Source organism: Guillardia theta (genome assembly GCF_000315625.1).
Source record: "Guillardia theta CCMP2712 unplaced genomic scaffold GUITHscaffold_148, whole genome shotgun sequence".
NCBI classification, from domain to species: Eukaryota; class Cryptophyceae; order Pyrenomonadales; family Geminigeraceae; genus Guillardia; species Guillardia theta.
In genome coordinates this window covers 45,680-59,413 of record NW_005434526.1, presented here as the reverse complement: position 1 = coordinate 59,413, position 13,734 = coordinate 45,680, and the positions used below count along the sequence as shown (strand labels likewise).

At 55.1% G+C, this 13,734-nt stretch overlaps 4 protein-coding genes across 4 annotated transcripts; all 4 read right to left on the bottom strand.

Annotated features, from left to right (window-relative positions):
* Positions 1–1,362: 1,362 nt before the first annotated feature.
* Positions 1,363–6,971, bottom strand: GUITHDRAFT_80641 (hypothetical protein; the record flags this gene model as incomplete). Its single annotated transcript, XM_005821247.1, has 20 exons — positions 1,363–1,416; positions 1,632–1,659; positions 1,778–1,851; positions 2,008–2,094; positions 2,333–2,398; positions 2,748–2,829; positions 2,879–2,906; positions 2,959–3,019; positions 3,338–3,390; positions 3,638–3,680; positions 3,730–3,813; positions 3,994–4,063; positions 4,329–4,400; positions 4,699–4,762; positions 4,838–4,889; positions 5,835–5,960; positions 6,019–6,076; positions 6,140–6,231; positions 6,415–6,475; positions 6,595–6,971. Coding segments are annotated over 20 exons (1,632 nt in total), but the record flags the coding sequence as incomplete, so codon positions are not given.
* A 3,086-nt stretch (positions 6,972–10,057) lies between these two features.
* Positions 10,058–10,288, bottom strand: GUITHDRAFT_119492 (hypothetical protein; the record flags this gene model as incomplete). Its single annotated transcript, XM_005821246.1, has 1 exon — positions 10,058–10,288. One exon carries the CDS (start codon positions 10,286–10,288, stop codon positions 10,058–10,060), a length of 231 nt encoding a protein of 76 aa, XP_005821303.1.
* Positions 10,289–10,450: 162 nt separating this feature from the next.
* Positions 10,451–11,533, bottom strand: GUITHDRAFT_147300 (hypothetical protein; the record flags this gene model as incomplete). Its single annotated transcript, XM_005821245.1, has 1 exon — positions 10,451–11,533. One exon carries the CDS (start codon positions 11,531–11,533, stop codon positions 10,451–10,453), a length of 1,083 nt encoding a protein of 360 aa, XP_005821302.1.
* Positions 11,534–11,802: 269 nt separating this feature from the next.
* GUITHDRAFT_147299 (hypothetical protein) lies at positions 11,803–13,438 on the bottom strand (the record flags this gene model as incomplete). Its single annotated transcript, XM_005821244.1, has 2 exons — positions 11,803–13,333; positions 13,389–13,438. The coding sequence occupies 2 exons, from the start codon at positions 13,436–13,438 to the stop codon at positions 11,803–11,805; spliced, it is 1,581 nt and encodes a 526-aa protein (XP_005821301.1).
* Between the last annotated feature and the right edge of the window lie 296 nt (positions 13,439–13,734).

Genomic DNA, 13,734 nt, shown 5'->3' with positions numbered 1-13,734 from the left:
GAGGTGGTGGAGGAGGAGGAGGATATATTGATTTTGAGTATCTGAGCAGTGGGAATCGGTCAAAGTCCTTCGATACAATTCCTTTCCTCTCGGTCTGAAGATGTTTGACAGTCAGGACATCAGGGACCCGCAGGTAGAAGTTTGTCATTCAGATGTCCAACGTGTTGGTAGTGGTGGTGGTAGTGGTGGTGGTGGTGGTGGTGGTGGTGTTGATGCTGCTGCTGCTGCTGCTGCTGCTGATGATGATGATGATGCTGATGTCGAGGAGGAGAAGGAGGAGGAGAAGGAGGAGGAGTTTTGTTTTCTTTCATTCTCACCTGCATTTCAGGACCTGCGCATCACGACGAAGGTCAACGGACAAGTGAGTATTTGATACATGTTCTGTGCAAGATCGCATGATTGTGCAGGCATCATTTGATGTATCCACACGTATCTATCCTCTCCATCTCTCTTTCTCTCCCTCTTCTCTCTCCCTTCTCTTCTTCGCTCCTTTCCTCTCGTTCCCTCCTCCCGCCATTGCGTTCCTCTCCTCGAATCTCCTTCAACCTTATTGTTGCACTTCCATATTCCCTCCGCGCGTTTTTGCCTGGTGTAAAGTAGTTGATGGATTTTAATGGTAATATAGACGGTGATGCGTTTGTGGATGTTGGAATTCATGTTATCGATGATTATTTGGCTGTTGCAATCGATGATGATGATGATGATTTTAGGACGAAACCGATTGAGCATCTATATGTGTACTCCTCATTGTCACAGTGCTGCAGGTGGTTCAGGATTGCAGCACCTCCGACATGATCTTCACAGTAGCTGAAATTATCTCCTTCCTCTCCATCGGCTCGACTCTCTTACCTGGAACAGTGAGATTGTCTGATCGATGCGATGAAATTTTGATATGCTTGCTCCTCCTCCTCCTCCTCCTCCTCCTCCTTCGCCTGCGCCTCCGTCTTTTGCTCCTGCTTCAGATCATCCTCACTGGGACACCAGCTGGAGTCGGGCATTCCAAGAGCCCTGCGAGGTGAGACGGAGACGATCGGAGGGATCGCGAGGAGGAGCAAGAGGAAGGATGACCGGGGAGCAGGTACCTGGAGGACGGGGACGAGGTGGAAGTGTCGATCGAGGGTATGGGGAGGATAGTCAATCGGGTCAGGAGGTGAAGGGAGGAGAGGTGTACGTTGGAGAGCGAGGTGGTAGGAGGAGACGGGATCACGTCAGAGAGGATGAGGTGGGTGCGAGGAGTTGAGGGCTGGACATCACTTGTGTGACCTTGAGAATTCGATTACCGTGATCCATGTATGTTCTCAACATGTCTTGTTCATCAACACTCGTTCTCAACATGTCTTGTTTTATTGATCAGGCTTGTTCTTAAGTGTACACGTTCCACACGAAGATACATCCATCTTCTCCGACAGACACGATCTGACACAGCACGTCACATTGATTCACGCGTTCATCTGCTCCCTTCGCTTGAACTTTCCTTCTCCCTTCCTCCCGTTCTCCTTGCTTTGTCCTACCTTGTTTCCCTCCCTCTCCCCTTCCTCCTCCCTCTCCCCTTCGCAACCTCAGCACCTCCCCCCTCTGCACTCTACTCCCGCTGTTCTCCTCCTCTTCCACTTCCTCCTTTACACTTTTACCTGCTTGTCATCAGGGCTGAAGGCAACACTAAAAACATGTCAGTCGACCCTACCAGTCCTCCTCCTCCATTTCCTTTTTTCGCGTTTCACAACTGATCCGTACTCCTCCTCCTCCTCCTCCTCCCCTTCTCGCGCTCCACCTTTACCTGTTGATGCTTCCCGAATGGCCCATCCCATCTGCTAACCGATTCCCTCCTTCAAACAGCCAAAGCTGAAGAACCTGCAGCGAAAATACACCATCATCCTCTATCCTCCCTCCTCCTCCACTTTCTCCCCTCCCTTCCCTCTTCTGTGCCCCCTCCCTCCCATCCTTCCTCCCCTTCTGATCCCCTTTCCTCCCTCTTCCACCTCTTTCCTGCCTCTCCTCCTCCCTTACCTGCGATTTCCCTCCCGTCACGATAAAGTTCCCAGAGGAGGAGATAGAAAGAGCAAGAGCTTCTCCCTCCAGCGCGATGCTCTGAATCTAAAGGCACTACATGAGGCAGAGGACGAGAGAAGAGAGGAGGTAGCGAGCCAGCGCAGGAGAGGAGGAGGTAAGCTGGGAGAGGGGAGACGGAGGATCAGGAAGAGAAGGAGGAAAAGGAACAGGAGGAGGAGTGGAAGAAGGAATGGAAGGAGGAGGAGGCGAGGGGGGGGGGGAGGGGAGTGGAGGGAGGGGAAATGAGGAAGGCAGGAGAGCAGGAGTGAGGGTGGGCCCGTACCGGATCCGGCTCACGGAGGTCCCAGAAGGAAAGTTTTCTTTCTTGACCCACTGAGACTACTTGGAGCTGAGAAGAAGCTTGTCAGACGAGGGGATGGAGAGGGCAGGGAAGGCCATGAAGATGGTGGATGAGAAAAAGAGGATGAAGGAGGACGGGGAGCAAGAGAGAAAGAGGCTGAAGGAGGGGCAGCAAAGGAGCAGGAGCAGGAGCAGGAGCAGGGGAAGAGAAGGGGCTGCGAGGCGTAAACAAAAGGGAGAGGAGGGGAAGGGGAGGAGGAGGAGGAGGAGGAGGAGGAGGAGGAGGAGGAGGAGGTGGAGATAGAGCATAGGCTGCTGAGGGAAGGGGGAGGGATGAGGGTGGGGAAGAAATGGAACGAAAGGGGAGGGAGGGGGGGTGGAGGCAAGAGGAGGAGGACCTGGTCGGGGAGGAGAGCAAAGGAATTGATGCCTCCCATCCTTTGCCGAAGGGAAGCGACTCGCTTTTCATGCCGGAGGTCCCTTCAACGCTCTTAACCCCTCCTCACTCCTCCCCTGCACGAGAGCTCACCAGCACAGGATGTTCCTGTCCTTGCTCCCTGCCCGCCGTTCGGTCATGCACGATCACGATACCATGAAGCATCCATGTACCTGTCAGAGCATGCGCGTCGTCCTCGAAGATGGAGATGGAAGTTATGGCTGATGTGTGCTCCTGCATACAAAGATGTGAGGGAGAACATCGTTCAAGAGTACATAGTGGCGTGAGAAGTTCAAAGACAGACGGGTGAACACGTAGGGCTGTTTTGAGATGGCATGCATCATCATCATCTTCTTCATCATTCAGAACAACAGCAACACATCATCATCATCATCATCATCATCATCTCCGTCATTTTTATCATCATCGTGAATTGATGAAATCAACATTCAATCAAAGTTGTGCTGCACAACGTTGTGAGTTTGCTTATCAAGAAGAAATCAGCCAGACACAACGGAATTTCACAGAATGACATGAAAGTTGTCACTGGACCTTGAGATGGGAGACCATCTCTCTCGACTTGATGTCCCAGACTCTGATGTCCCCTGCACTCCATCCCCAATTATCGCAGATCCAGCGGAGCAGAGGAGGAGGAGAGGAGGAGGAGAGGAGGAGGAGAGGAGGAGAAGCAGGGGGAGGAGGAGAAGGAGGGGAAGGAGGAGGAGGAGGAGGAGGAGGAGGAGGAGGAGGACAAGCGCAGAGGAAGGAGCGGAGAGGAGGTCGGGATTGAGTTACAACAGGTACAACCCCACAATGGGGACACAGGAGAAGCAAGTCAGTTTCATCCATCACCGTTCTCTCCGCCTGTAATCATGAATCTTTGATTGTATGAGACCTTGAACGCAACCATGTCAACCCCGATGCTCTTCAACAGCACGTGAGACCACCTGCAGCGCTGTAACGCCTCCCTTATGCACGTCGCTGATGTCCCACAGCATCTCCCCCGTCTCCCCGTCGAAACATCGAACCTGCCAACCATTTCTCAGCTCGCTCAACTTTCACCTCAATCCTCCTTCTCTCCTTCTTAAACTCTCCTCCTCCTCTTCCACTCCCTCCTCTTCTTCCTGCTCCTGCTCCTGCTCCTGCTCCTTGTTCTTGTCCTCGTCCCGGTCGTCCTCGTCCTCTCCGATCACTTCCAATGTTTTCACCTTTCCATCCGTCCAACCAGAGATGATACAATCGAAGGCATACGAAATACAAGTTGGGATTCCTCCATCCCTGAAAGAGGTCAGTTCAGGTGATAGAAGGTCAAAGAGAGTAGGGAAGGGGAAGAAACGGAAGGAGAGGAGAGAGAAAAGACTAAAAGCGAGTAAAGTGGACAGGGGAGGGAGGGGAGGGGAGGAGAGGAGAGGAGGAGGGGAGGGGAGGGGAGGGGAGGTGGGGAGGGGAGGGGAGAAGGAGGAGAGGAGAGGAGAGGAGAGGAGAGGAGAGGAGAGGAACAAGGCACAATGCTCAGCAAGTCACACAAAGATAATTCATCAACCTGCATTTTCCCGAACACAAGATGTGATAATCCGTTAAGTCCCACACAACCATTGATCCGTCTACCGAGCATCTGAAAAGGTGTCAGTCCGCCATCATGGCCCAACTTAGGCCCGAGAAATCTTCGATGTTTTGATCACAATCATCATCATCATCGTCGTCGTGATCATCTCGACTTGCATCTCAAACTAAACATATGTTGTCTAGTGGCATCAGCATCTCCTTCCTCTAACACGTCATCTCATTCATCATCCTCATCCTCATCCTCATCCTCATCCTCATCCTCATTTTCATCGTCGTCGTCGTCATCGTCATTACTATCATCATCGAAAATTTCTCCTTCTCCTTCCCCCGGTCTCATCATTATTTACGTTGCAAATCGATCGGAAGAATCTCTTGGAAACGTGACAGCGGTAATAGCCCCTCGATGAGATTCTATCCGCACAGGACCAAGGGGAGAGATCAATTCCAGTCTGGAATCAACGCAGACCACAAGATTTCAAAGTTCACCGGATATTTTCACGGTTTTCATATCAGAATTTCGCATCCTATACATCAGGCCCTGTACAACCAGTCACGTTCACGAGATCTTTGACTTGCTCGAATCAAATCTTGGAGGACAAATGAGTGCGGGGAGGAGAAGGAGGAGAAGGAGAAGGAGGAGGAAGAGAAGGGGAAAGCAAGGATTCTGGCAAGGAGAAGAAGAGTATGAGAGGGGCACGAGGCTGTTTCGAGACAAGATGAGGGAGGAGGGGAGGCTACGGCAGATATGCCCAAAGGGAGAGGAGGGGAGGAATAGAGCAGAGCTGCAGGAGAGGAAAGATGGACACCTCCGCACTCCCAACGATCGTCTCTGACAGGTCGGACGAGATACACAATGAGGTAACCTTGCCCTGTAACGAACAGTATCAGGGCAAGAGAGCAAGGAAGGAGGAAGAAGGGTAGTCGGGGTAAGAGATCCATGTTGGAAAAGAGGATAGGATGAAGAACAGTAGAGGTAAGGGAGCTAGGCAGGAAGAGAGGAGAGAAAGGAGAACTGTCAGGGTAAGAGGTAGGAAGGGAGGAGAGGAAAGGTTCTACCTTGAGGGTTATCCTCCCATTCATGACATCGTGTAACTCGCTGTGGTTCCTCGCCACCTGAGATGATGGTCAACGAGGCTTCCATCCAGAGAGTCGCAGGCAGACAATGCGGGTCAACGTTCCATCCCCTCCTCCAATCAGCAGAGAGCTCGACTCCTGCTTGCCGCGTCAGCAAGTCGTTGGAGATGATGCGGAAGAGCTGGGGAGGTTTGCGGTCTGATGGATTCTTTCACATCAACTCACCTTGTCGTTGGAAGGGAGAATCATCAATGACTCGATTCCTCCCTGTGATAAGAAGCCTGTCATCTTTCTGTTTGATCCGCGGTTGTTATGCAAGACATTCCTGTGTACAAAGCTTGGAAGACGCAAGGGATTTTGACTTGATTTGAAAGCAGGAAACGTCTCCTTCAGATGGGAATTTGTCAACAAACAATCGCCCTCCAACAAGCAGTTGTCTATACATCTCACCTGTTGTGCTTCCTGCAAAAAGATGATTTCTATCATGCGAGAATGCTAAACATGTGTAATCCCGAATATGACTGTGCGCAGTGAACTGCAATGTTGACAAATTCATCACTCAACTCGGTACAAGAGAATAAAGATCAATTCACATTCTCGCCCATGACAGGCCAAGCCCCGTTGACAGGGTCCAGACACCATATTCGAATGCTGCATGAGTTGTGAACATGTTGTGACCTCTTGACATGTTCACTTCCGAACAAGATTGTATACCTCTTCTTGCCTGCTGTTGCAAACATGTAGTTGGAAGTGTCTCTTCTTTTAATGTCCTTGAAAAAACCTCCCCAGACTGCACACATGGTGTTCTGACCAAACATGTCACTTCATCATTGCTCCAGCAAGTCATCATGGTGTGATAATGTCAAAGATGATACTGCTTGCATTGGATTTGATCGATGCAACATCATCGAGTGATATGAGGCGTGTGAACATCTGATGCGATGCTGCAGAAAAGAAAGTAGGAGAGCATGACTGACCTGCGAATCGACTGATTGGACAGCATTAGATTGCGCGTTCATCAGACCGCTTGCCATGTCCCACACAAACAACCTTCGAACAGTGTAAATCAGTCCCTTCGGTAACCTGATGCTCCGACAACAACATAAATCTCAACACTTGCGATGATTGTCTGCATCAAACAACACGAGCGATTCGTCCGATGTAATTACCGATTGTCCCCCGGTGTCACCCCGACACTGAGCAGCAGCTTCTCGTCATGGGAGAACGCCACCACGGCCACCCCCGCGTCATGAGACTGCATCCTGTAGAGCAGCCTCTTCTCCTCGAAGTCCCACACGATCACGTCTGCGTTCTCTCCCCTCTGTCCCGATGCGATGTACCTGCCGCTCGGGGAGACGTCGACAGTCGTTATGAAATCGTCATGACCCCGCAGAAACACTTGGTTGTGAGGGTCCAGCAAGTCTGCAACGATCAAGCACCCTCCCGCTGCATACACCATGTCTCTGCCATTCGGATGAAACATCAGGCATTTCCTGAGATCTCCGGAGAACCCGATGGCATGCTCTAGCTCCATAGTGGGCTGTGAAACGATCAGGAACAGAACGGGCGCGAGTCTTTTTGCAGTTAAAGGGCAAGTTCACTCAGATAATATCATCGACACACGGCACTGAAGAAATCAACCCTCCACAGGCATGGCATATTCAATTTTTTCATTCTTAACATGCAGGTGAGAGACTATCTGTTGATTATCCTCCTCTTTCTCCTCCTTCTCCTTCTCCTTCTCCTTCTCCTTCTCCTCCTCCTTCTCTATCTCCTCCTCCTCCAACTTCTCCATCTCCTTCTCCTTCTCTATCTCCTTCTCCTTCTCTATCTCCTTCTCTATCTCCTCCTCCTCCTCCTTCTCCTTCTCTATCTCCTTCTCCTCCTCCTTCTCCTCCTCCTCCTCCTCCTCCTTTCAACTTCGTCTTACCTCGATCCCCGCCATGGCCAACCGAACTTGAAAAAACAAATTTATACCCTCCTCCCCTCGCAGACTACAAGGTGCCGATTGGACAAAAACGTTGAACATATAGTAAACTAGTAGTCACGGTCTCGTACGGCCGGCCCGGGCCCTGGCCCGGGCCGGCCGAGGCGGCAGCCCCGGGCCCAGTCTGGGGTCTGACCGACACAGCTCTGCTGTGCCGACATCAGTCACTGAGTGCCGACTCCACTGCCAGGCTGAGTGCCGACACCGGGCCCGGGCCCGGTGACCGTCACCCGGAGTCACGGTACTACCAGTGCCACCCTGCCAGGCTCTCATCGGGCCGCCGGACCAGTGCCGACGGACCGTACACTGCGGGCGGCCGCCCCGCCGACCCGGTGACCCGGCCGCCCGGCTGTACCGTCGGACACATCATTTCAATTACTACTCAGTACTACGGCGACCGTGTCGGACCCGCCGGCGTGCAGCGGCCCCGGCCGCAACCCACATCATGATGATGCAGTGATGTAGCGGCCCGCCCTGAGCCTCGGACGGGATCACACACAGGCCGATCATTGACAACTTACGGGCCCGGGGGGGCGCCGCCGGCCGCCGCCAGCCAAGACTCAGGCCCGGCGTCTGAGGGAGTGACTGACTCGGGACTCGGGCACCGTCACCGAGTCGGGCCCGGCGGCTCGGAGGCTCCCGGTCCGCGGACTGACTCTGTGAGCTGACAGTGAGCCGGAGGCTCGGAGTCAAACTCGGGAGTCAGTGACTCGGCCGGCCGCGGGGCAGCCTCAGCGGCTACTATGTTACCGTACATAGTACCAGTTACGGGCCTGTCACTGGGCCATGATCTAGTACGGTATTTGACTGGCACGGCTGGCATGGGCCGCATCAGATGCCAGGAGGCTCTGCCAGATCATCATGGGGGCCGCGCATGGGCCAGTGGCCACCTCGCACTGCACGGCTAGTAACCCGTTTAAGGTGCCCTGTGAAGAGAAGTGGTTTCGATGGGGTTGTTGATTACACAGCCCTACCACCACCTTTGTTTGCGACTAAATTGGGTAGCAGGGACGGGTGTCAGGGGTGAGTTTTTGTGTGATCTGCATCGAAGAAGAGTAGTTTCGCGGGGTACAAAGATGTTGCAACAATGTTTTTAAAGTACCCACCCTTCATCTCTCCCAATGAATATCCTACGATAGCAGGGGTGAGGGGGAGACGTTCTAGCAGAATCCCCATGGAACACTTCTTCTTTCGAGGGGCGCCTGCCCTCATCCCTTCTCGCCGCGGCCATGGCGATCCCCTCTGCTGTCCTCGTCTCCCCGCGCCCCCGCGACTCTCCCTTCCCCTCCTCCTCCCTCCCCAAGGTCCGCATCTGCGTCTCCGTCCTCGAGGCTTTCTTCCACCTCCCCCAGGAGGCTGCCGCAAGGCGCCTGGTAAGTCTTGAAGCTCTTGTCATTACTCTGCCTTCTTCACTCCTCCCCCCCTGCCGCTCCTCTCAGTCTGTGCGCGATGGCAAGAGCCTGCTGCTAACCCAGCGCCTGTGCCGCAGGTCGTGTCGCTGACCAGCCTCAAGGCAGCCTGCCGCAAGATCGGCATCAAGCGCTGGCCCTACCGCCGCTGGCCGGCAGCTGACCTCGAGCATGACGCACACACCCCTTCATCGCGTGAGGCTGCAGCGTCATCCAGCGGCCCTCAGGGCATGGCGGCAGCAGTGCCATCGCCTCCCGTACCGGACGAGGATGCTGCCAGCTCCTCCCTTGCGCTCGCTGAGGGTGAGCGGCGGAGCTCACCGGCATCGGAAGCGCCGGCCGTGACATGTGGGGAGAGAAGTGACGGATGGTTGGCTGACGTGGACGAGCTGGGAGGGTACGGCGAGTGGATGTCATGGTGCATAGACTGCGACGACGATGCCGTCTGAAAGCACCTGAGGCTCATGAAGACGCACAGCCAAGCCTCTTGGGCGACCTGCAAGTTTTGTGCCTTGGATGGCAACGACAAGCTACTTCACAGAAGTCATGGCTCTCGAAGGTTGGAGGTACGGATCATGGTGTGAAGGTAGCAAACGATCGGACGATACATTCGCGCATGTACTCAACAGCATCATCACTATGGTGCATTGCCTCAACGACATAACACTGCCCTATTTAATATTTCAATGTTACATTGCATTAAAAGAACAAGCTCAAACATGTGACGTGACAAAGATCTGACTTGTACCTCTATCAGTACAGATGCGTCACAGCAGGCTATGCCGCTGGAGGTATCGTAGAGATGCCGGTGGAGTTTGTCTGCTTGCCTCGCTCTGCGATCTTGTGAGAATGTCGTTTGCGGTCCGATCGTGATACCGGCAGATCGTGACGCCTGGAGGAATGACGTCATGGATCAACGCAACCGATCGCTCGAAGCTCCATCGCCAGCAGTTATCGAGCAGGTCTCAGGCGGGTCGTCAAGGTCTGGCGGCTGCCTCAACCCTATCCCTGCCCTGTCATGCACGAGACCTCAGAGCATGGCATCGCACTGAGAGCATGCCGCATCGATACTGATACCAAGGCAGACAGATCAGCAGCAGTCAGCTCGCTTCATCCCCCGAGCTGCCTGATCACAGGCTGATTCACCTCAATACTCTCAAGCCATGTCTAGGACAGGCTCTCACAGGAGGCAGGTGGTCGTACAAAGGCTTCTGAACCCACCCGCCCACGGTGTCTTTAATGCAGCCACGAGTCCATGGACTCGTGCCTCCGTATGATATCCACCATGGCCACACCGGCATCCTCGCAATCCATCGGGACCAGAGGGGTGATCCTCTTGCATCGGGAACACCAGGATGTCACCCCCGGGATGAGGCCCTGGGAGATCAAACCACGGACCCTCTCCAGGTTGCAGGCATGGAATGCCTCGGCCGTGACGTCGAAGCCGGCCCTCAGCATCTCGTCCATTGTCAAGGGTCGCCGCATCTGATACGGACATGGGACATCCGTATCGAACCACCGACAGCAAAAGCAGGCGTGGGAGTGCATGGGGGATGGAGGGCGTATGCCAACCGGGCTCGCAACGAGTGCATTTATTTTCGCACACACACACAATTCAAACGAAATGGATCAGTCCGAGATCTCGATCGGCTCATGCATCGTCTTCTTCGCATGGGCAATGATATACCGCTTGAGCGCATCCGGCGTGTTGTAATCCAGCATTCTCTCAATAGCGATATACTTGTCAAAATCACATCTCATGCTGCTGCGCTCCACAACCCCACGGAGATGGACATTCATGTACACGTAGGACCGTGTCACCATGGTCCGGCACATATGGCATGGATGATTGGAGCCCATACGCAGATGGCAAGTCGAGCACGCAGCGAGATGGCCACAGGGATGATAGATGACACGGGCCGATCGATCGAAGCATATCGTGCAGATATTCCGGGAGGGCGTGAGGATGCCGTCAAACACGGTCTCGTAAAGATAGACCAAGAAGCTAACACGGTCCCTGACACTGTCAAAGATCATCATGCAGTCATCCAGCCGGTCATTGAGAGTCCTGGCCTTGCACCTCACCTCCGTGCTGTCGATGTCATGTATGAAACTGCCGATCGTCTCGGGATTGTCCAGCCTCACACTGACAAGCTCTGAGTCATCGCTGCCACACATCGAGCAGCCACCCTTGTGACTACAGCACTTGCAGGTCGTGATCATGTTGCAGACACAGCAGTAGTAAGTCGGGACAGAACCACAGACACAGACGCCAAAGCCCGCCTTCTCGCTCTCCTCCACGCACTTCAGCCTTATGACGCCCTCGAAGACGGTGGCGGGGGTGAAGCCCTTGCAGAAGCTGACGAGATCTCCCTTCTTCACGTCACGGACGATGTCGAGTTCATCCTCCCGTATCTCAACATCCAGCATGTCCAGGTCGTCACTGCCCATGGAATCATAGCCGTCTTCGATGTCCTTGGACTTCATCTCCTGCTCGGCGAATGCGACGGGATCGAACTCGGGATCCATGCTCTCGTCGTAGCCCGGCATCTCATCACTGGCCTTGCCATAGTACATCCTGCCGTCGACTCCCTCCCTCAGGTTGTAGGAGCTCTTGATCTCCTGCTCATCCTCCTCCTCGCCGCTATCCTCTATCGCGGTGTCGGAGTCATATCCGGAGGCAAAGCGCTGAGGGGACCTCACCCTCGCCATCGCGCGCTGTAAGGGGCGAGGGGCCACCGCGAGGGAGGAGCTCCCGGAGGCGGTGGGTACCGGGGGTGGGGACTGTGTGTCCTCACGGTTGTTATCCTCTTCGTCACTCCAGTAAGACATACGGAGGTTTGCGGATAATCGAAGGCTTCCGGAGCTGCGATAATTTTACGGATTGCGGACCACCCGTTACGGACCACCCGACGCGTGGGATACCACGGGGTGCAAAGCTCGGTGACCCCACCCACGGATCCTGGGCGTTTTAAAGGGGTTTATCTCAAGGCGCCACAGAAATAATTCAGGGTTCCTACGACTACCACCACGGTGACAAAGGCCAGCGACACGTACAGCAGGTCCCTCTCCCCATTCCCTAAGGTGTGATCCTGGTAGGTATCGTTGAGTGGGTTCTGGATCAACACCCTCCTCGTGTTCTGCATGATCGAGATGTAATCCTCATAGGCCATGCAGGTCAGCCTCCCCTGAACAGGGTCCAGCACGGCGATCCTCCCTCCCACACACACCCAGCGGCAGGCATCCGTGAAGATCGCAAACTCGTTGGGAATGTTCACCTGGCAGGGCAGGCACTCCAGCGTCGAGGCCCTGTAGGTCCCGGGGGAGCAATAGGGGGGAGGGGTCGAGAGCTGCTCCTTCGTGGCCGCCACTGCAGGCGGGAGGATCACACAATCCACCGCCCCGCTCGCGTTCCTCCCCAGCACCATGCCATCCGGGCATTTCCAGGAGCACGAGTAGGGGCTGTAGGCGTCGCCCGCCGTGAGGTACACCACGGTGGTGTTTACAGCGAGTCCATTCTTGCACGGAGAGCAGCCGGTGAACGCGTTCGCCAGATTGCAATCATCCACATAGTAACCCACGCCACACAGGCGATACGGATCGCAATACCCGCAATAAGAAGCGTTATGTGGGACATAATCTGGGAGGCATTCATAGGTGCACCCCCGTATATACCTCGAATTCAGCGGCACGGCGGATGCGCACGGCTCGCAAGCGATATTGCTGTACCGGCTGCAATTGGCGGACAGGTAGAAGCCAGGATCGCAACTATCGCTGCAGGCCACGCACGCCGCATCCCTGAACTCTTCGCATGGCCTCATGAACTCTACGGTGTAGTTGCAGGCCAGCGCAACCTCCGTGGTGCAGGCGGTGCAGTTCGAGGCGGCGTCGGGCCTCCAATACTGGGGCATGCATCGCTTTGGGCACGATGCAGGGTCTTGGTATCCGCCGGGGAGGTAGTACTCCATGTGGGAACCGTTTGGGATGGCGGGGCAGGGGACACAGTAGGCGTCGGGAGGGCAATCCACCTGGAACTCGCCGGCCTGGCACTGGATCAGCGGGCAGAAGTGGCATTGGTACGGGGGGACATGCACCACCCCCGTCGGGCAGAGGTAATCCGAGCTGAACACAGGGACGAAGCCGGTATTGCAGGTGAAGACGCAATCCTGGGAGAACACACCATCATTGAAGGATCCATTCACGATCTGCACCCCGGAATCCACACAGGGCCTGCAGTGGGAGCGGTTAAACTGGAAGAAACCCTTAGTGACCGATCCCGGCTGCGTCCCGGGCTCCCAGTACTCTACCTCGATCTGCTCCGTGACAAACTCCAGCGTGAACCCCGAATCGCAGACGGCCGGGCAGTCCACCCCCATCTCCGTCGCGTATCCCGTGTACCTCCCCCTCTGGAGCACCCCACAGGGTATCGGCCGGGCATTCAGGACACGGGTGCAGGGCATTGTCCAGTGGTAGGACAGATCGTTCAGCTCCCAGTCCTGGAACGGCGTCGCCCTGCAGGGAACGCAGTACATCAAGACTGCTAGTCCTACCCGCCTGTCTCCCTCACGCTCGGGTCTCAAGACCTCGCAGCCGCTCGTCCTTCTTCCAGTCCAGCATTGTGCCCGCTGGTCGATATAGGGCAGTGAAGTCGGTGACCAGGTTGGAGGCGTCGGAGACCGGGCAGACGGAGGGGCAGGAGCCGTACATGGCGCGGAAGGAGGAGAGAAAGGACTCGACCTGCTGGTCAGGAGAGTAGGGGCTTGAGATGGTAGGCGGGAGGCAGGGGGATGGGAGCATGGGGAGGGAGGGAGGGAGGGGTGAGCGGCCGGTGAGAGTTGCGGGGTAAAATTGAGCTGACAGTCGCGGGGGCTGGATCCTCGAGCCATGACGGGGAACGAAAGGAGCTCTCTTCC